Consider the following 21765-nt stretch of genomic DNA (forward strand, 5'->3'; position numbering starts at 1 on the left):
ATAATAAGCTTTCAAATGATGTATGATGTGCATGTGTGTAGAGAGGATACATTTGATCGACCAAATTGGTGATATCTGTCACTCTTCTACTAACATGATCCAATGGCTGAAAATAAGGTTTAAATTTTAACAATGAGAGTAATTAACCATGGGAACAATTTAAAAGGATCATGATGGATTCTCCATCACTAACCATTTCCAAATCAAGACTGGATGTTTGTCTAAAAGATCTGCTCTAGTAATTATTCTGGGGAAGTTCTATGGCCTGTGTCATAGAGGAATTCAGACTAGATGATCACAACAGTCCATTCTGGCCTTGGAATCTATGAATCTATTAATGTAAGGTGGGACAATGGAGTGCTTATAAAGTGGAACAGATGAAGTTGGAACTATGCATGTTGAACTTTACTTACTGTGCTGCAATGCTTATTACAATTTGGGGAAATGCAAAGATTTCAATCATTCTTCAGCTGTAACTACAGTAGTTTCCCCTTATGAAAGTGGTATTACAGCCGCTAAAATGAAAAGGAAAAAGTTGTATCCCATATCCTAGCCCTCCTGCACTCAGCTGGAGTCGCTGCAAATAGATTTACACTCTAATCAAAGAGCATCTCTACTGCTGTGAGGCAAACCCTAGTTTTCTTGTATATTTCTAAAACATGACATTATTTGACCTGTATGGTAGCAGCAGCCACAGGTGTTAACACTCAGATCAGGACATCAAAAATTGTGTTACTGAAGAAAAATAGCATGTAGTTAATTTAAAATATTAATCCTGTGAAAATCACTAGTGATCAAAAATCTCTCTCAATGCATTTCTTCCATTATGTATTTCACAGAGGAAAATGTTGCACATGCAGATATTTTACACTTTTTATGCTCAGTAAAGCTTAATGGCAAATCTCATTGCTTTAAGAAGAAAAAAATCTTAGAAATACAGGAGCTCTAAGTTCACTTATATGACACAGGTTTGTAATTTGCACCATGGAGTTTTTTTGTGATTTTCTTTATCAGTAGGCATAGATAGAATTATTGCTCTCTTTTATTTGCCACAAAGAAACTTCAATGATGGATGGGTTGATTTTATATGCATAGCTCAGCTAAAATACCACTGCTCACCATATGCAGCATTTCACAAAAGGGATACAGAAAGAGACAAATATTGTTTACATAAACGACTGCCTCAACCACTCCTTCCCTTCCCCTACTTACCCTATGCATGCACTGTGTCTTCATTGACAAAAAGGGTATGGGGGGAGGAGGGCGGTGGGGGTGGGGGTGGTAAAGTAACTAACACACCAGTTATCTCACTGTAAAATCCAAGACAAGACACCTGTAGTTTTTACCACAAGGTAGGCTGGTGAGGTCAGCAATATACCCCCATTCATGGTTGACCTCACCTAGTTTATCTCATGGCAAAATTACAGATCCTCACCTCCACTATTTTAACAGCAGGAACAAACTGTATTAGTTACTACTGAGTAAAAAAGAACACCTTTTTTTTTTTAATCAGTGAAGACAAAGCCACACTCAACAGTATGTCAGTGATCCTTCTATCTTCCAAGTTACCTACTTTTATTGTTTGGCCTCTCTTCAAAAGTGCTTTCTGCATATTTTATAGTTCAAACTTGACATATCAGCTTTTGCTGTTTAGTTGAGGAGAAAAGTTTTGCAATGAAAGTAGAAATGGAGGAATAATATAACCAAGAAGTATTGCACAGCTGTTCAGCTGAGTGAGAACCAGCTTACATGGTTCTGTCTGATCTGTTAAGAAAACTAAAATGGTTTTATTTCTAATATCAGCACAATGATAGGTGAATAGAATAATGCAGATGACTATGGTACATTTTTCTCCAATAATTTTACACTTATACATATAGTTAATTTCCTTTATTATATACATGCACCAACTCTGGCTTTCCAGGGCTCACACTGGAAAAAGAAACAGCATTACTCATCCAAGCTCCATCCACAACAAAAATCTATATGAAACAGACCTAAAAATGAGAGACCGTTCTACTGGGCTCAGCTTATCCTCAGAGTGATCTGACACCCACAGGGCTTTGAAGGTGTGTCTGCTTCCCACTCCCACCCCTGCTTTGTGGTGCCCAGCCTGCTGTTGCTCCTGCTCTCTATGACTGCTCTCAGGCAGGTAAGCAGAATGAAATGTTAGCTCTGTGTTGCCTAGCAACAAACACTAAATTGTGGAAGCAGCTGGAGCCACTTCCCACATTTTACGGCAGCAGCAAGCAGTTGGCTCAATGTAGCTGCCTAGTCTCTCTCTCTCTCTCTCTCTCTCTCACCCACACACACACCTCTTAAAGAGCATAGTTGTCTTCATATTTAACACCTCTGATTCACCAGTGGTGCTGATAACACAAGCTGCTGAGTAGCAGCGAGGCAGTGAGACAGTTCCAGAAACAAAAACAAAACGATGGCTTGCCAAAGCCAAAAGTATTGGCTCATCAAGCCAACCCAATTTGAGACCCGCCCTCCTCCATTTGATATCTTACTTGTTAGTCCAATATATCTGCAACAGCTGCAAAAAGAGCATCATCCATTAGGAAAGATCTTTATCACATTTTTTAAATCTACAAGAAACAGATATCTATCGGACCAGATTTTCTTAACACAACATATCCCTTGCCAAATACTGTGCACAAGCAAAGCCTGGAACTGCATAGAAAGATGGTTATGCACTGTTATGTTTTTAATGTCATAACATTCTGTATCATTAAAGTGCATCACTTCAGCAAACAAATTAATTTTCCTTTATTAAAAAACACTGTTTAACTGATAAATTATGATACTCAAACCTAACAGCACTCTCTGACCTACTCTTAGCAATTCATTTTATTCTTAGGTGTGTACAGAACTGAAAAATCAGAAGACAAATTGATGAGGTTTTAGAATCGTCAAGGCTCTTTAATTTCAGGAAATGTCAAACGATATAGGTGTGCATATCAATTATTTTATTAACAATGCTTCATGTTGTCCAGAAGACTGTAGTCTAAGCTGGCCAAGGTAACAAAGTCACACTCAACACAGCCTGTTACATAAAATAAACTATAAAAGCAGAAGCTGGAGACAAAATAAGCTAGTACAAACTGGATTATTTAAATTAAAAGAATTGGTTTCAAGGCTCCAGCTAAAGTAATGTATTACCATAACAATGAGCTGAAAGTTACTAGAAGTGTTTATAGTAAAAATCTCTGAAATGTGGCTGGATGGGTTAATTTTAATGGGGTGAGGCTGCCACCTCTTCTTGGACACTGTTTATGTGGGGGTCAACTAATTGGGAGGAGAAGGATGAGTGGACTGTTAGGAGCAAGTTTTAGCAATTCATGGCTGCCACCCTTAGTCTCCTGGGTCCACAGAATCCACCATGACACTGCTGGGCCTTCATTGTTCTGATCCTGAAACATGTCCTGAAGCAGAGTAGGCCAGAGAGGGGGAACCAGATAACATCACCACCTTTCCTGACTTTGGCTAAATCCTAAACACTACTTGGGATGTGAATCTTAGGGTTGGTCTACAACTTATGTCAGTATAACTACGGCAGTCAGGGGTGTGGAAAATCCACCCCACTGAGCGACACAGGTTTACCAACCTAACTCCCAGTGTAGACAGTACTATATTGACAAAAGGGCTTCTCCCATCAACATAGCTACCACCTCTTGTGGAGGTGGATTACCTACGCCAACTGGAGAAGCCCTCCTTTCGGCTTATCCTCACTGAAGTGCTACAGCAGTGCAGTTGCATCGACACAGCTGCACCACTGTTGCCTTTAAGTGCAGACAAGTCTTCAGGTTCCTGTTGTGAGACCTTCTCCCTCATACGTCATTTTCCTTCCCAACCTTATTTTTCTTAGAAATCTCTCATCTTTCTGACTTAGCAGCCAAAGGTACTCCATCTTTTCAACAGTGCTGTTACCCTGTTGACCAGAGAGACAGCTAAAAGGAACATATAACTACCCAACACTGATAAAAGCTTGCCAGTTCTTAGAGTGGCTGATAAGACCAAGTGCTGGACCAGTGTTTCTCCAGCAGTGAGGCTGCAAGTGAAAATCAAAACCAGAGAAATTGAGTTTTCTATCTTTGGTATTCCTTTCTCTGCCCTTTATATGTGTTTGACTTGTTTTGTCTTAAAGGAAAAACAATTAACTCTAACAACAATAGCAATAATAATAGCTACAGAACTTATTAAACTTTTTTTCTTTTCTCCCAAAAAGGACAATTAATACTACTTTTAAATACCAACTAAAAACTGTCACACAAGGGTTTCTCCCTATACAGGCCTCTAGACAGGTAAAAGGAAAAGGAATAAAGGATATTGTCAAAATGGAAACTTAGCTTAATACTTTACATTTTAGTGGTGGTTGTTACAATGGAAGTGATCAGTGATAAGGTGACAAGAAACCTCTTGTTGGGCCCAAGACATGCTCTTATCAACACATCTGTCAAACCATATTCCGACAAAGCTCAATAATTCTATGGCTAAAGAATTTCCACAGATTTTCAACACTACATCAACCAACGAACAGGAAATAGCAGCAAGTCAGAATCTTCACAGCTCTGCCAATTTGGACTGGATTTTTTTTTAGTCACCACTATAAGAAAAGCCACAAGCCTACATCATAAAAAAAACCTTATTTATTAAATAATATACTATGTGTATATATATCTTAAAGGTCCTAGAAGTACCAAGTCTTTGCTCCTTTTTTAAACTCAGCTTTATCCATAAAAGCACTATTGAACAATTGCTTTCCCTCAGATATTAAACTAATAAGAACAGATACTATACGTGATCTTAGTCAAACACTGATTACCTAGCTCACACTTTTAGCAGACTCTGCTTTATGATTTAAAATTACTGGAAGTCATATACCTCTTCCAAATAAATATTAGCTAGGGAGGACACAGTATCCCCGATTGGATTTCTATAAATCCATTCTGTAAATTGGTGAAGCCCACACTGCCTCTCCCTACTCAAATGAAAATGTATAGACAATGCCTTGGGAAGTAAAAGGGGGAGGGGCGAGAGTGAGTGCACACGTTAGAGGAACAACTAGTTTGCCATCTAGATTTAATCATATCAACTTCATTTGAGTGTAATTTGTAACCCTGTTTCTGGCAGATTCAGGCATCCAGAGGAAGGATCTGCCTTTAACGTGCAAACCAGTGATGCCATTTCTTTGTCTCACTCCATAGGTCACCAATGAATTTAAAGTGAACCATAACACAGTTACAATAACCATAACAGAGGCACAATGCTATGCAAAGGGACAATCTGTTTTTTAATTACACACAGATTTTTACCCTCCTAATTTTTCATGAGACAGTAGCCACAAAAAGATGGGAAAATCTTCAATTTGTTCAGCTGGTTCTGCTTAATTAATTAGATCACTTAATAAAAGCATCTTAAATTAGATTCCTTGACATGGCGCTAATTCAGGGAGAACAGAGGTTTAAAAAGCCAGCTTCTAAGTGACCAGAGGAGCAAGGGAACAGGAGCAGCAAACCAAGGAGTTTTGCCAGGGAGTTTAGAGAGGTAGTGTGAGAGCCAGATACACTTAATAAACATTCGCTAAACTTGAGCCAAAAACTCCACCCTCCTGTCCCATCCAAAGTTGGGACTCTCCTTCCTGATGATCCTCTTGCACTGAGGTTACCCCTCCTGGGGAAAGAACCCCAGTTATTAGGAAGAAACAGGTAATAGTAATGGATTCAATGGATTCAATTATTACAAATATACATAGTTGGGTTTGTGATGACTGGGAGAACTCCATGGTGAACTGCCCACTGGGTAAGAAAGTTGTGGACCTCTTGAGACATCTTGACAGACTTAAGAGCAGTGTTGGGGAGGACCGGTGGTCACTGAACAAGTAGATACCAAAGGGAAAGAAAAGAGAGAGATCGTGGAGGTCAAATTTAGGCTGCTAAAAAAGAGATTAAAGTCCAGAACCTCCATAGCATTCTCTGAAATGCTTCCAGTTCCACACACAGGAACAGACAGACAGGCAGAACTGCAGGGTTTCAATGCATGGATGAGATGATAGTGTTGAGAGGAGAGACTTAGGTTTCTTAGGAATTGGTGAACCTTTTGGGAAAGGAGGAACCTATAAAGGAAGGATGGGATCTACCTAAACCAAAATGGAACCAGATTGCTGGCACAAAACTAACATAAAAAAAATTAAGTACCTCAGAAACAGGGACCGTGCCAAACGCTCAGTGGGACCACTAGACAATCAAGTTGCTAAAGGAACCCTCACAGAAGACGGGAGCGTTGTGGAGAAGCTGAATGAATTGTTTGTATCAGTTTTACTGCAGAGACTGTGAGGGAGATCCCTACACTTGTGCCATTCTTTTTAGATGACAAATCTGAGGGACTGTCCCAGACTAAGGTGTCCATAATGGTAGACTTGGAACAAATTGATACATTAAATAGTAATAAGTCACCAGGACCAGATGGTATTCACCCAAGTTCCAAAGGAACTCAAATGTGAAACTGCCGAACTACTAGCTGTGGTATGTAACCTATCACTTAAATCAGACTCTGTCCTAGATGACTGACAGGTAGCAAATGTAACACTGATTTTTAAAAAAGACTCCAGGGGTAATTCGAGCAACCACAGATTGGTATGCCTAATTTTAGTACCAAATAAATTGGTTGAAACAATATTAAAGAACAGAATTATTAGATACTTAGTTGCACATGATTGTTGAGGAAGAGTCAACATAACTTTTGCAAAGGGAAAGCATGCCTCACCAATCTATTAGAATTCTTTGAGAGGGTCAAACAAACATGTGGGCAAGGCTCATCCAATGGATACAGTGTACTTGGACTTTCCTTTGACAAGGTCCCATTCCAAAGGTTCTTAAGCAAAGTAAGCAGCCATGGGAAAAGCAGGAAGGTCCTGTCATGGATCAGTAACTGGTTAAAGGACAGGAAACAAAGAGTAGGAAAAAATGGTAAGTTTTCACGGTAGAGAAAGGTAAATAGCAGGGTCCCCCAAGGATCTTTACTGGGACAAGTGCTGTTCCACATATTCATAAATGATCTAGAAAAAGGGGTAAACAGTGATGGTGGCAAAGTATGCAGATGATACAAAACTACTCAAGATAGTTAAGTCCAAACTGACTGTGAACAGTTACAAATGGATCTTACAAAACTGGATGACTGGGCAACAAATGGCAGATGAAGTTCAATGTTGATAAACGCAAAGTAATGCACATTGGAAAACATAATCCCAACTATACATACAAAAATATGGCATCTAAATTAGCAATTACCAGTCAAGAAAGAGACCTTGGAGTCATTCTGGATAGTTCTCTGAAAACATCCACTCAATGTGCAGCAGCATTCAAAAAAGCTAACAGAATATTAGGAATCAATAGGAAAAGGATAGATAATAAGACAGTAAATTTCATAATCCCACTATATAAATCCCTGGTATGCCCACACCTTGAATACTGTGTGCAGTTCTGCTCACCCCATCTCAAAAAAGATATATTAAAATTGGGAAAAGGTACAGAGAAGGGCTACAAAAACGATAAAGGTTATTGAACAGTTTCTATTTGAGGAGAGATTGAAAAGAGTGGGATTGTTCATCTTGGAAAAGAGACAACTAAGGGGGATATAACAGGTCTATAAAATCATGAATGCTGTGGAGAAAGTGAATAGGGAAGTGTTATTTACCCTTTCACATGACACAAGAACCAGAGGTCACCCAATGAAATTAACAGACAGCACGTTTAAAACAAACATAAAGAAGTACTTCTTCACACAATGCATGGTCAACTTGTAGAACTCATTGCCAGGGGACATTGTGAAGGCCAAAAGTATAACTGGGTTCAAAGAGAGAATTAGATAAATTCATGGAGGATAGGTCATAGAATATCAGGGTTGGAAGGGACCTCAGGAGGTCATCTAGTCCAACCCCCTGCTCAAAGCAGGACCAATCCCCAATTTTTGCCCCAGATCCCTAAATGGCCCCCTCAGGGATTGAACTCACAACCCTGGGTTTAGGAGGCCAATGCTCAAACCACTGAGCTATCCCACCCCCAACATCCATCAATGACTCCAAGGTCCATCAATGGCTATTAGCCAAGATTGTCAGGGATTAAACCCCATGCTCTGGGTATACATAAGCGTTTGACTGCCATAAGCTGGGATTGGATGACAGCAGATGAGTCACTCAGTAAATTGCCCTGTTCTGTTCATTCCCTCTGAAGCCTCTAGTACCAGCCACTGTCAGAAGACAGGCTACTGGGCTAGATGGACCATTGGTCTGATCCAGTATGGCCATTCTTATGTTTTTATGTATTTTCTCTACCTGAATAGGCTCATACACTGTAATCAAACCAATTCTTCATCTTATTTTTGATAAGCTAAACAGACTGAGCTCTTTTAGGGTTGTGATGCTCACAGGCCAGCTCAGGTCAGAGCAATAGGTCAATTCGCTTGTGTGTGAATATCAAAGAAATGTTAAGTGTACTAATTCACTCGAATGTTAATTTAGCTCAAAGGAAATGTAAATGATATTGTCTTCACTTATGTATAGGCATTACATTATGTATATCTCTGAACTTAATTAACCCTAGACCAAAAGTATGTGTTAGCAGTAAGATGAGAATTTACTTGATATGTAAACTGCCTGAAAATGAATAAAATGTTACTTGTATTGTTTTTTCTTATCTATCCCTATTATAATATAATGGCAGGCAATTGCATTATGTATATCACTGTAACTAAATTACTTGTGAATGCAAAGGAAGTAGAATGCTAACTTCAAAGCAAGGGTCATTGTCTTCAGCAATGGCAATTCACAGACTCAGTCTGCAATTGCTACTCATCAATAACCACATGGGTGGGGGCACTGTTTAGATTGTCTTCTGTGAGCAGGATCTATAAATAGTGGTTTAAGGGAATGATCCTGCATCTCTGAACTGTTTGGACACTCATATGGGAACACTCCAGGTGCAAGACAGAGATCCCCAAAGTTATTTTGGATAACCCTGAGAAATGTATGGAAAACTAACAGACTACTACATCTCCGCTATCATTTTGGACTTGCAAACTTTGACTCACCTGTTAATGTATTTTATCTCCTTTAACCTCTCAATAACCCTGACCCTTTTGGGGTGGGAAGTAACCTAATATGATGTTATATTTGGTATAGCAACCAGTGTCACAACGTCCAGTTTTTCTGGGTGGCAAGGCAGGCTGGAGAGCCTAAGGGAACCTTTTGTGACTCCATGGTAAGATTAAGGCTATGTGTACACTACAGACCTTACAGCTGCAGCGCTGTAAGGTCTCCAACGTAGTTGCTCTCCCGTCAGCATAAATAAACCACCCCCAACGAGCAGCTACACTGGCATCTCCCACCAACGTGGCACAGTCCACACTGGCACTTCTGTCAGTGTAACTTACATCAGTCAGGGGTGTGTTTTTTCATACCTCAATGGTGAAAGAACAGGTTAAGGACTATTTAGAAAAGCTGGACATGCACAAGTCCATGGGACCGGATGCAATGCATCCGAGGGTGCTGAGGGAACTGGCTGATGAGATTGCAGGGCCATTGACCATTATCTTTGAAAACTCGTGGTGATCGGGGGAAGTCCCAGACGATTGAAAAAAGGCAAATATAGTGCCCATCTTTAAAAAACGTAAGAAGGAGAACCCAGAGAACAACAGACTGGTCAGCCTCACCTCAGTCCCTGGAAAAATCATGGAGCAGGTCCTCAAGGAATCCATTTTGAAGAACTTGGAGGAGAGGAAGATGATCAGGAATAGTCAACATGGATTCACCAAGGGCAAGTCATGCCTGACCAACCTGATTGACTTCTATGATGAGATAACTGGCTCTGTGGATATGGGGAAAGCAGTGGATGTGATATATCTTGACTTTAGCTAAGCTTTTGATACCGTCTCCCACAATATTCTTGCCAGAAAGTTAAAAAAGTATGGATTAGATGAAAGGACTATAAAGTGGATAGAAAGCTGTCTAGATTGTCGGGCTCAGTGGGGAGTGATCAACAGCTCAATGTCTAGTTGGCAGCCGGTATCAAGAAGAATAACCCAGGGGTCGGTCCTGGGGCCGGTTTTGTTCAACATCTTTATTAATGATCTGGATGATGGGATTAATTGCACCCTCAGCAAGTTCGCAGAGAAAACTAAGCTGGGGGGAGAGGTAGATAAGCTGGAGGGTAGGGATAGGGTCCAGAGTGACCTAGAGAAATTGGAGGACTGGACAAAAAGAAATCTGAGGTTCAACAAGGACAAGTACAGAGTCATTGCACTTAGGAAGGAAGAATCCCATGTACCGCTACAGGCTGGGGACTGACTAGCTAAGCGGCAGTTCTGCAGAAAAGGACCTGGGGATTACAGTGGATGAGAAGCTGGATATGAGTCAGCAGTATGCCCTTGTTGCCAAGAAGGCTAACGGCATATTGGGCTGCCTTAGTAGGAGCATTGCCAGCAAATCGAGTACTGGTGAGACCATACCTGGAGTACTGGGTCCAGTTTTGGGCCCTGTCAAGGTTCCTTCCCCACTCTGAACTCTAGGGTACAGATGTGGGGACCTGCATGAAAGACCCCCTAGGCATATTCTTACCAACTTAGGTTAAATGCTGCCACCACCAAAGTGTTACACAAAGAACAGGGGAAGTGCCCATTTGGAAACGTCTCCCCACCAAAATATTCCCCCAAGCTCTACACCCCCTTTCCTGGGGAAGGCTTGATAAAAATCCTCACCAACTTGCATAGGTGAACACAGACCCAAACCCTTGGATCTTAGGAACAATGAAAAGCAATCAGGTTCTTAAAAGAAGAATTTTAATTAAAGAAAAAGTAAAAGAATCACCTCTGTAAAATCAGGATGGTAAATACCTTTCAGGGTAATCAGATTCAAAACATAGAGAATCCCTCTAGGCAAAACCTTAAGTTACAAAAACATACAAAAACAGGAATATATATTCCATTCAGCACAACTTATTTTATCAGCCATTTAAACAAAACAGAATCTAACACTTATCTGACCTGCATTCCTGCTCTGGTCCCAGCAAAAGCATCACACAGACAGAGAGAACCCTTTGTTTCTCCAGCTTTGAAAGTATCTTGTCTCCTCATTGGTCATTTTGGGTCAGGTGCCAGAGAGGTTATCTTAGCTTCTTAACCCTTTACAGGTGAAAGGGTTTTTCCTCTGGTCAGGAGGGATTTAAAGGTGTTTACCCTTCCCTTTATATTTATGACAGGCCCCACACTACAAAAAGGATGTAGACAAATTGGAGAGAGTTCAGCAGAGGGCAACGAAAATTATTAGGGGACTGGGGCACATGACTTATGAGGAGAAGCTGAGGGAAGTGGGCTTGTTTAGTCTGCAGAAGAGAAGAGTGAGGGGGGATTTGACAGCAGCCTTCAACTACCTGAAAGGGGGTTCCAAAGAGGATGGAGCTCTGCCGTTCTCAGTGGTGGCAGATGACAGAACAAGGAGCAATGGCCTCAAGTTGCAGTGGAGGGAGGTCTAGGTTGGCTATTAGGAAACACTGTTTCACTAGGAGGGTGGTGAAGCACTGGAATGGGTTACCTAGGGAGGTGATGGAATCTCCATCCTTAGAGGTTGTTAAGGCCCAGCTTGACAAAGCCCTGGGATGATTTAGTTGGTGTTGGTCCTGCTTTGAGCAAGGGGTTGGACTAGATGACCTCCTGAGGTCTCTTCCAACCCTAATCTTCTGTTAGTCTATGATTCTATGAAAAGTTTTACTGACAAAAGTATTAGTGTAGACATAGCCTAATACAGTGATCCAGGAATGCAAATTTGTTACTGGCGTGGTGACATCTAATTATAGAGTATACCATCAGTTTGGAGTGTCTGTCCTTTTTTTTTGACAATCTGACCTGAGATTGGCACTCTGAGCTGCGAGGCACTCCAGACAGCGTGACAAGGGTATTTCTATGCAGCCCTTGGCAATGAGTCTTCCAGCCCAGGTTGATAGACTTGGGTTTCAGAGGTTACCTGGGTTTCAGGGACTCACGTTAGTGGTCAAAGAGCTGTTCTGAGAGCATTTTGAAGTTGTGGCTTGTGCTCTGAATCCCACCCTCCTCCCTAAGCTTCAGAGCCTGAAGTCCAGCCCAAGCCACAACATCTACATAGCTATTTTTAGCGTGCTAGCATGAGCCCAAGTCTATTGACCCAGTCTGGGAGGCTCGCTACCATGAGCTGTAAAAACATAACCCAAGTCTCTCACTGTCAAGCAACAAGATAATATCTTTTCTGGATGAGATTACAAGAGAACAGGGTCATTATAAGCCATTTGACTTCATACGGCACAACATTTTGATTAAAAAATGAGAATGGTATAAAATTAACATGGCACATGTTAAATGGATTAAAAGCTGGCTAACATGTTGGTCTAAAAAAATTATTGCACACAGGGAATCATCATCGAACGGGTGTGTTTCTTGTGGGGTTCTGTAGGGATCAGTTCTTCGCCCTATACTATTTAACATCTTTATTAAACAAACAATGTGCATTTTAATATGATTAAATGTAAACATACACGTCTAGGAACAAAGAATGTAGGCCATGTTTACAGGATGGAGGACTCTATTGTGGGAAGCAGTGGCTCTGAAAAAGATTTGGGATTTGTGTTGGATAATCAGCTGAACATGAGCTCCCACGGCAACACTGTGACCAAAAAGGTTAATGCAATCCCTGGGCGCATAAACAGGGGCATCTCAACGCAGAGTAGCGAGATCATTTTACCTCTATATTTGGCATCAGTGCAACCACTGCTGGAATACTGTGTCTAGCTCTCGTGCCCATAATTCAAGAAGGATGTTGATACATTGGAGAGGGTTCAGAGAAGAGCCATGAGAATGATTAAAGAATTAGAAAACATCCCTTATAGTGATAGACTCAAGGAGACCAACTTATTTAGCTTAACAAAGAGAAGGTTAAGGGGATGACTTGGTTATAGTCTATGGGTACCTACATGGGGACCAAATATTTAATAATGGGTTCTTCAATCTAGCAGAGAAAGGTATAACATGATCCAATGGCTGGAAGTAGAAGCTAGATACATTCATAGAAACACTGAACCAAAGAGTTATAGAAGGGACTGCAAGGGTCATCTAGTCTAACCCCCAGCCAAGACACAGGATTTGTTGTGCCTAAACCACCCAAGACAGATGGTTATCCAGCCTCTTTTTATATACCTCCAGTAAGGAGATTCCATGACTTCCCTAGGGAGTTTGTTCCACTGTCCTACTGTTCTTACAGCTAGGAAGATTTTCCTGAGATTTAATCTAAATCTGCTCTGCTGTAGTTTGAACCCATTGCCTCTTCTCCTGACTTCTGTGGCAAAAGAGAACAATTTTTCTCCATCTTTTTAACGGCAGCCTTTCATATATTTGAAGACCACTATCATGTACCCCCTTAAACTCCTTAAACTCCTTTTTTCCAAATTCAGACTGGAAATAGGGAGTCGGTTTTTACAGTGAGCGTAATTAACCATCGAAACAATTTACCAAGGTTTGTGGTGGATTCTCCATCACTGACCATTTTCAAATCAAGATTGGATGTTTTTCTCAAAGACATATTTTAGGAACTATTTGGGGGGAATTCTGAAGCCTATGCATATACAAGGTCAGACTAGATGATCACAAATTCATGGGTTCACAGATTCCAAAGCCAGAATGGACAACTGTGATACGTTAGTTTGACTTCCAGTATAACACAGGCTGTAAAACTTACCCAAAATAATTCTAACTCCCCATTCTCAATATATCTTCTGCTTTTGACAGAGACACTCATATCTTCGCATGCTCCTCACACTTTTCTCCTGAACTTTCAGAGCTCTCCTAGTTCTCCTTTTATCTCACTCACTACTCCTGCATTACCTTTTTTATGTATTCTTCCCATGCTTTCCTTCCATTCTCAGCTTTGTCCATAACCCGACCCTTTTCTCCCTGGGTTACCTCATTCAATTCCATTGGTTCAGCTACCAACTCTAAGCCATTGGCTCCCTAAATCTACTTCTCCATCTCTGATCTTCCACTTTATCTCCACTCTTGCATCTTTGTCTTTCCAAAATCTCCTCTTGGACACATCTCAGTCACTTAAGGAGCATCCTGCCAGATCATCCAATCTTTTCACCCAAACCATCTCCTCTTTTTTGCTTCCTTATCATCACTGATTACTCCACTTTCCTTTCCATAACTCAGGCTTGTAACACTTGTCATCATCTTAGATTCCAGGCTCTCATGCTTGCCACAGCCAGGTTCATGGTAAACCTTGTTACTTCCTCGTTATCTAAAATCCACCCTTTCCACTCTTACCTTGTGTTCTGCAACTTCTTCATCTCTGACATCCCCACATCTTCCTCTTCCCTGAGCCAGGCTATCCAAAATGTCATTGCTAATAGCCATCTTCCTCTTGATGCTCCTATTCCAACAACATCACTCCTTTCCTTGAATTCCTTCACTGCTTTCTCTCTTCTACATCAAAATCAAACTCCTCATTCTTACCTTCAAGCCTTTTACCTTTTAAAAACTTCATACTTGCGTAAACCCTTATTCTTGTGCCCTGAGCTTTACACTTTTTTCATTCAACGCCTAAGTTTAGAGTTGCTCCTAAATTCCTGCATTTTCCTCCTTCAGCCCCACTTATTGAATAAATTGATCTTCTTACAAATAGTTTTTCTATGTGTCCTGCATTTAAATTTTGAGAGTTTAACTTCAAGCATGCAGAGAAGGCATGCTGTATTTCTATACATTTCACAATGAGTGACATATATGACACTTCATAAATATCATTACCACATTATTACTACTGGTATGCACATCAAAATAATACTGTTCATAAGCCCAACTCAGCAATATAACTGTAGTAATAAAATATATTTAAAAAACACTTGCCACAAAAAAATCCCATTAAACAGTTTCTACATGGATATGAATGGTCATTAAAATGATGCATTAATAGCTCTCTCTGATTCACAGTATTTTACAATATTTACAGTACAGTGTACTATACTAAGAAAGTTCATAAGGAATTTCTAAAAAAGCGTTCTGGGAAGGAAGGATAGGACAGAACCACTAAAGTAACAGAAAGTATAACCTACCAAATATGTTGGTGGAATGTCCTTTCCTGGCAATGGGTTTGAGTTCATTATGCCCCCATCCATATTGCCTGTAATTTTCCCATGCATGTTTCATCATCTGAGGAAGGGAAATATTAGATTCAGTTAATATGGATTACTCATATGATGCAGTTTTACAAGCTAGATCCTTATCTGAACATTTCTGTTCCTGAAGCTCACCACAGCATATTGATGGTTATTCTGGCTCTATTTCTATCAGTTAACGATAGGCAGACTATATAGTACGAACAGCCTTTGATCCAAAAAATCTCAAGAGTATCTAAAATACTCCAGTAAAGAGGAGTGATGCATTGTACATGCTACAGCAGTGTCAAAGGACAAAAAACTGAGAGCACAAATAGTAACTTAAGTCAATTTAATTTCAGTGGAGGTATTAGGGGCTCAGACTTTCTGAAATTCAGGCCGCTGATTTCAGTGCCTATATATGGACTCAGGAGCCTAAGCACAATGCACATTTTTAAAAATCTTGGCCTAAATCTGACTAACTTGCCTAAGCAATAATATGACAACAATCTACAAATATCTGAAGGGTGTACACTTCCAGGAGAGCAAGGAGGAATTATTTAGGGCTTGCCAACAGAGCAAGTTACTATGTGGCAAGGCAGGTCATACCTTGCCTATAGCACACCAGTTTGCCACGCAAAATGAGGGGAGGTTGCCACAAATTCCTAAAGTTGGCTTCCCAGTAGGAAAACACTTGAGAAACAATGCTAGAAAATATTCTGTAGGGGACAACCCTGCATTGACCCATGGGAAGGGGATTAGATGATCTAATCCTGTTGGATTTATCCATCTTTAGCTCCATGATTCCATGATACATATATTTAAAAAACAGATGAATAATACATCAAAGGTGAAGAGAGGAGAGCTCCAGAAGGCCCGCCATTTCATTACAGTTCACAATTTGTGTTAGACATTCTGGTAATGATTTGTAGAGCATTAATAGACACACAATGCTGTACAGTAGGTGAACTGTGCAAAACAAACAGCAGATTCATGACCTAATAATAAAAATAATACTTAGCATTTATACAGAACTTTACACATTCCAACTGACATAAATACACAACAGCCAATTAGTAATCATAACATTTATGTAAAGTTGGTAAGTAACACTATCCCTTTTTAAAGATAAGGAAACACAAATAGTGAGTGAATGTGTAAATTTCTCTAACAACCCCCTTTTAAAAGCACCAACAAGCAACATACAAATGAACTCAGTTTTTTACACTCATGCATAAAATTGGTTTTATCTACTTAAGATGGAACACATATCCTTCTTACTGTGTCCCCCTCGCTCTGTGGGTTTGTAATTCCTTCTTTAAATATTACTTGCTCTACCATTTAACAAAGAGTGAGCTTTGTTTTCACGTGGGTTGGGAATTTCTGAAGTGTCTAAGTAACTCAGGAATTATTTAACAGACATTTGGCTGTTTCTTCTCTTTAAGAATGCCTTTAACTCTGCCTATATTGGCTCCAACTCAATTTCTGCAATATATTCCAAATAGATTCAGCCTAATGGTAGCTTTTTAGCATTGGCTACATTGTTTTGGAAGAATGGAATGATTTAAATAATTCATCTGATTTAACTCAGATTGGGACTTTGGCAAAATTATACATCCTGGGTTTTTTTTAATATGGTATAATCTTTGAATTTTACAAAGCTGATGTAGACAAAAAACTCAATGTTGAAAATTAAGGTCCTGATCCTGCAAAAACTTAAACTGGTACATAACTTCACTCACATAGAAACCAGTGTTCTTAAAATTAAGCATGTGCATAAATGTTTGCAGCATCAGGGGCTAAAATTGTTTTTTAATTTAAAACATGTCTTAGTGTCATAAAATCTTTGCGACTTCAAAACTAAATTGCTTCAGTATTAACAATGAAAAGTTATTTCATTATATATTAACAAAACTATTGTGAACTTTTTATACACCGGCACAAATGTTCAAAATCAGGGGCCTAAAATTTGGCTCCTAAACCTATACTTACACACCGAAAGTGGGATTTTTAAAGTAGGAATTCAGTATATCGGGAGGTGACGTTGGTTGCAAAGAGAGCATAGACTATTTGCTTATCAGTTTTGTTCCTGAGTTTGTGTAATTCTTACAGTAAGGATGCTAATTAACACCTGGACTTGCATTTTTCAGAATGGATGAGCATTTTAAATGTGAAAATTATTAGTGGAAAAAATGTCTATATGAAAACTGAAATTTGACTAACAATTAGAAAACTAATTTTAAAAAGTACACAGTATGCACTTTAGCAATTTAAGACTATAAAATTAGAGGAAAGTAAAGAGCTAGAAACATGGTAAATAAAAAAACGTTTTAAATGTTTTAAAATGATTCTTCATTAAAAAACAAAACAAAACATGATTTTTATCTGCCCTGTACTTTGATCTGACCAGCAACCCAGAGTAAAGGGCAGAACCCTCTGAAATAGCTCATTTTTCTGAAAGTCATCAACAACAGCTTGAAGTTGCTACTATTCTGTGGGATTTAAATAGTACAAATCTTAAAAATATCTTTGAAAATAGACTTATACCTTTAAATATACAGAGAATCTTTCGAAGATCAGATTAGCAAACTCCAGGTTGTGCCTGATACAATTTATATTAAAGCAAGGACAACTAAACAGAACTACATGAAAGTCAAAATTTGCCAAAATAAAAAAAATTAAAAAAAGAGAAACACTGGAACAACAGGACATAGGAGAACAAACAGAATACAACAAAATGCCTTTAGACAATCACAACAACAACAATATTTTATTTTAATTTATTTGAGAGATTGAGACCATAGCTCCAAAAACTAGGACAACAGTTTTTTGGTCAGACCAACAATTTTGAAATCTTAAGTTCTCATGAACAAGTGATCAGAAAAGTTTCTCACACTAAATGGGACCATGATCTAAAGCCCAGTGAAGACAATGCAAGTCTCTAAATTTCTTTCAGTGGTTTTTGGATCGAGTCCCAGTATTGCAGCTAGTCTAAAATTACCTGCACAGAATACATCACTAATGTGAAATGAAAGTCTCCATAATTCAAAACACTCATCCTCCTCTAAAGTGGTATGGAACCATTCACTGTCCATTGTTCAAAAGGTTCTGTACTACTTTAACATCCTATTTCTATCATACAGTAATTACATAACTTCTTCCCAAAGGTGGATTTATAGAGTATATTACTGCTCATCCCCAAAAGCAAGCAAAGGTTTTAAAAAACAGATACGTCTTTCCAAAGAGCTTAAAGTCTCCCTCTGAACATGAAATAGGGAATAAGTAAAGCCATTACACAGTATGCAAGAGAGACACTGTTCCCAGAAGAGGTAAGTTTTGTTCAATCAATATCTTGCTGTGGTTCCATTTCTGGATATGAAAGATTTCTAAAAGAGGAGAGAGTCTGAAGAGACATAACAAAGAGGAATAAAATGAAATTATTGTCCTACTTTCCTATGTGAAAGTGTCTTAGTGATAGATACAAGAAAGGGACGAACAAAAAATCAAGGCAGTTTCTAAAAAATCAAATGAGACAGCAATCTCCATTTTAAGTATAATGAGTGAACAGAGTGGTACAAAAAGAATGGTTATGACTTCTGGGCTGGAATTTATCTAGGGTGAGCAGCAAGGGAAAAATTAGGAAATATATATACGTTATAACACAGCAGCAGTCAAAGTGCAGCTGATGGTTGCTCACATCTTTAATATGAAGGTACAGCATATGTCAATTCTACTCTTAGGATACAATGCTCTATCTTAATCCAATAAACCAGGCTCTGGGCTATGCCTGAGCCGTTAAACATTCTCCTGGGAGTATCCCTTTTAGAATACCACAACCTCATGGGGTCAGACTTTTCCACAAGCATAGGCCAACATAGCCACAGTGCCTCTCAGACTGGCCCTTTGGGCTCCAGCACCACCTGTTTCTCAACATTAGCTCCGAAAGGCAAGTCTGCCTGAGCTAGACTTGTGACTTTTTACACCCTTCAGACACCAATACATATCAGTAAGCACTTGCAGCAACATCAGGCAGGCTTTTCAAACCAGGTTCAGTTTTAATAGTCAACTGGAATAGAGCATCAGGAAGTACTTAGGTTATCAAAGAGTTGTTACTGGCAGAAGCCAGGACTCTACCAAGCCCTCCTTCAGCAGAATCCATCTTGGCTCACTCTCTCTGTTCCTTTGACTCTGAGTCCCAAATGACAGCTGTGTGTCTGAGTGCCCTGACACATTCAATCCATTGTTCTTCAGCTAGTCTTTTTTGCTCTGCTTTCTGGCAGAGAGGTGGGTGGAAGTAACTTACTTTAAAAGTTAGTCTTCCATCATTGAGATTTCTGTTGTCTCTATAGTCTTCCATTAACCGTTGATTCCAGCCAACTCCTTATGGCACATTCATACCACACCAGACAGCTGTTGTGACCCAAACACCTCAGCTCCTTCTTTCTGTTCCAGGAGAAGCATTTTAATTGTTCTGCGTCCAGGGGATAACAACACCAACTCAAATGGGTCAGCTGAGACCCATACTGTTAATAAAATATTACAAAAAATTCCCACTTTTATCACAAGCCTGATTCTGATAAAGTTTTGCAAGGCCTCAGGATTGCTAATAAAATCATGCTCTGTGTATATAATATTCCTAGCAAACAAGCTGCAAGTAAGAGACAGAAGCTTTCTCTTATTATCTTTGCTATTCTTTTCTCTCTACCTGTATGTCAATCATTTGTTGTTGTTTTTTTAATTAAACAAAATGACACAAACCACTGCCACTCAAAATCTGCTACCAAAACAATAACTAACCTTTTTTTCCTCTGACAAGGACATTTAAAATCACCTTTAATACCACCTAAAATACGGAGAGGTGAGGAAATTTCTTTTTAAAGACTTTATACAGCTAAAAGAGATAAGGGAAATAGTACAAGTTTCACCAAATGCTTTAACTTTTTTAAAAACTTCATGAGACAAGGGTGAGGTAATATCTTTTATTGGACCAACTTCTGTTGAAGACACACAAGCTTTCAAGCTTACACAGAGCTTGAAGAAGAGACCTGTGTAAGCTTGAAAGCTTGTCTCTCTCACCAACAGAAGTTGATCCAATAAAATATAGTACCTAACCCACCTTGTCTCTCTAATATTGTGGAACCAACACAGCTACAACAATGCATACAACATTTTTTATTCATGTTTAATAAAAGGTTAACTATTGACTGTTGTTTGCAAGTCTGTGCAAACCCAGACCATTCTTAACACAGATAGTTCTCTGAAAACATCCACTTCAATGTGCAGTGGCAGTCAAAAAGCTAACGGAATGTTGGGAATCATTAGAAAAAGGATATATAATAAGACAGAAAATATCATATTGCCTCTAGATAAATCCATGGTACTCCCACATCTTGAATACTGCATGCAGATGTGGTCGCCCTATCTCAAAAAAGATATATTGGAAATAGAAAAGGTACAGAGAAGGCCAACAAAAATGATTACAGGTATGGAACAGCTTCCGTATGTGGAGAGATTAATAAGACTAGGACTTTTCAGCTTAAAAAAGAAATGACTACAGGGGGATATGATAGAGCTCTATCATGACTGGTGTGGAGAAAGTAGATAAGGACGTGTTATTTACTCCTTCTCAAAACACAAGAACTAGGGGTCACCAAATGAAATTAAGAGGCAGCAAATTTAAAACAAACAACAGGAAGGATTTCTTCACACAACGCACACATAGGCAGCAAGTTATATGGACCCGTGGTGCCCGTGCTCCACCAATATTCAGGAATGTGGGCCAGGCTCCACCAATCTTTGGGCTTATATTTTCAGAGCTGTCCCGTCCATAGGACAGACCAGGGCAACCAGCGGGGCAGGGATAAGCGGGGTGGGCTGGGGCCAGGTCACTCACTGCTGCTGGTGCCAGGCCCCCCACTAGCCCTCCACGCCGCCCTGGACCCCGCATTCCCCTGAAGCACGGGGCCCTCCAAAGCACAGGGACCAGGGCAGTTGCCCCGGGCTGTCCTATGGACGGGACCGCTCTGCTTGGACCCATTCTGGGCACCACCAAAAATTATGCAAACCTGGCGCCCATGAATTCACAGTCAACCTGTGGAACTCTTTGTCAGAGGATGTTGTGAAGGTCAGGACTATAAGGGATTAAAAAAAGAACTAGATAAGTTCATGGAGGATAGGTGCATCAATGGTTATTACCCAGGATGGGTAGGGATGCAAAACCACGCTCTGAAGTGTCCCTAGGCTCTATTGCCAGAAGCTGAGAATGGGCAATGGGGAGTGAATCACTCGCTGATTATCTGTTCTGTTTATTCCTTCTGAAGCACCTGGCATTGGCCACTACTGGAAGACAGGATACTGGCTAGTATGGCCGTTCTTATGGTTTTATGTAATGTTGTAACAATAAACAAGTGTTTTAAAAACACCTTAACTCCTGCAGCTTGAGATAGGGACAGCAGAGCATTCCAAAAAGTAGGGGGGCCCCCAGCCCTCCCCAGGCCTCGCCCCTGCCCCTCCTCTTCCCCCCGAGGCCCTGCCCCTACCCCCTCCTCCGCCTGAGACCCTGCCCTGCCCTTTTCCCCCTAGGCCCCTCTCTTCCCCC

At 40.0% G+C, this 21765-nt stretch overlaps 1 protein-coding gene across 4 annotated transcripts in view; it reads right to left on the minus strand.

Annotated features, from left to right (window-relative positions):
* MAN1A2 (mannosidase alpha class 1A member 2) overlaps positions 1-21765 on the minus strand; it is a 304833-nt gene that overhangs the window by 199481 nt on the left and 83587 nt on the right. For all 4 annotated transcript variants that reach the window (XM_073310578.1, XM_073310569.1, XM_073310564.1 and 1 more), the window contains exon 3: positions 15126-15222. In XM_073310578.1, the coding sequence (XP_073166679.1) occupies positions 15126-15222 (97 nt within the window). The remainder of the gene's footprint in view (positions 1-15125; positions 15223-21765) is intronic.

This window comes from Lepidochelys kempii, chromosome 1 (assembly GCF_965140265.1).
Source record: "Lepidochelys kempii isolate rLepKem1 chromosome 1, rLepKem1.hap2, whole genome shotgun sequence".
NCBI lineage: Eukaryota > Metazoa > Chordata > Testudines > Cheloniidae > Lepidochelys > Lepidochelys kempii.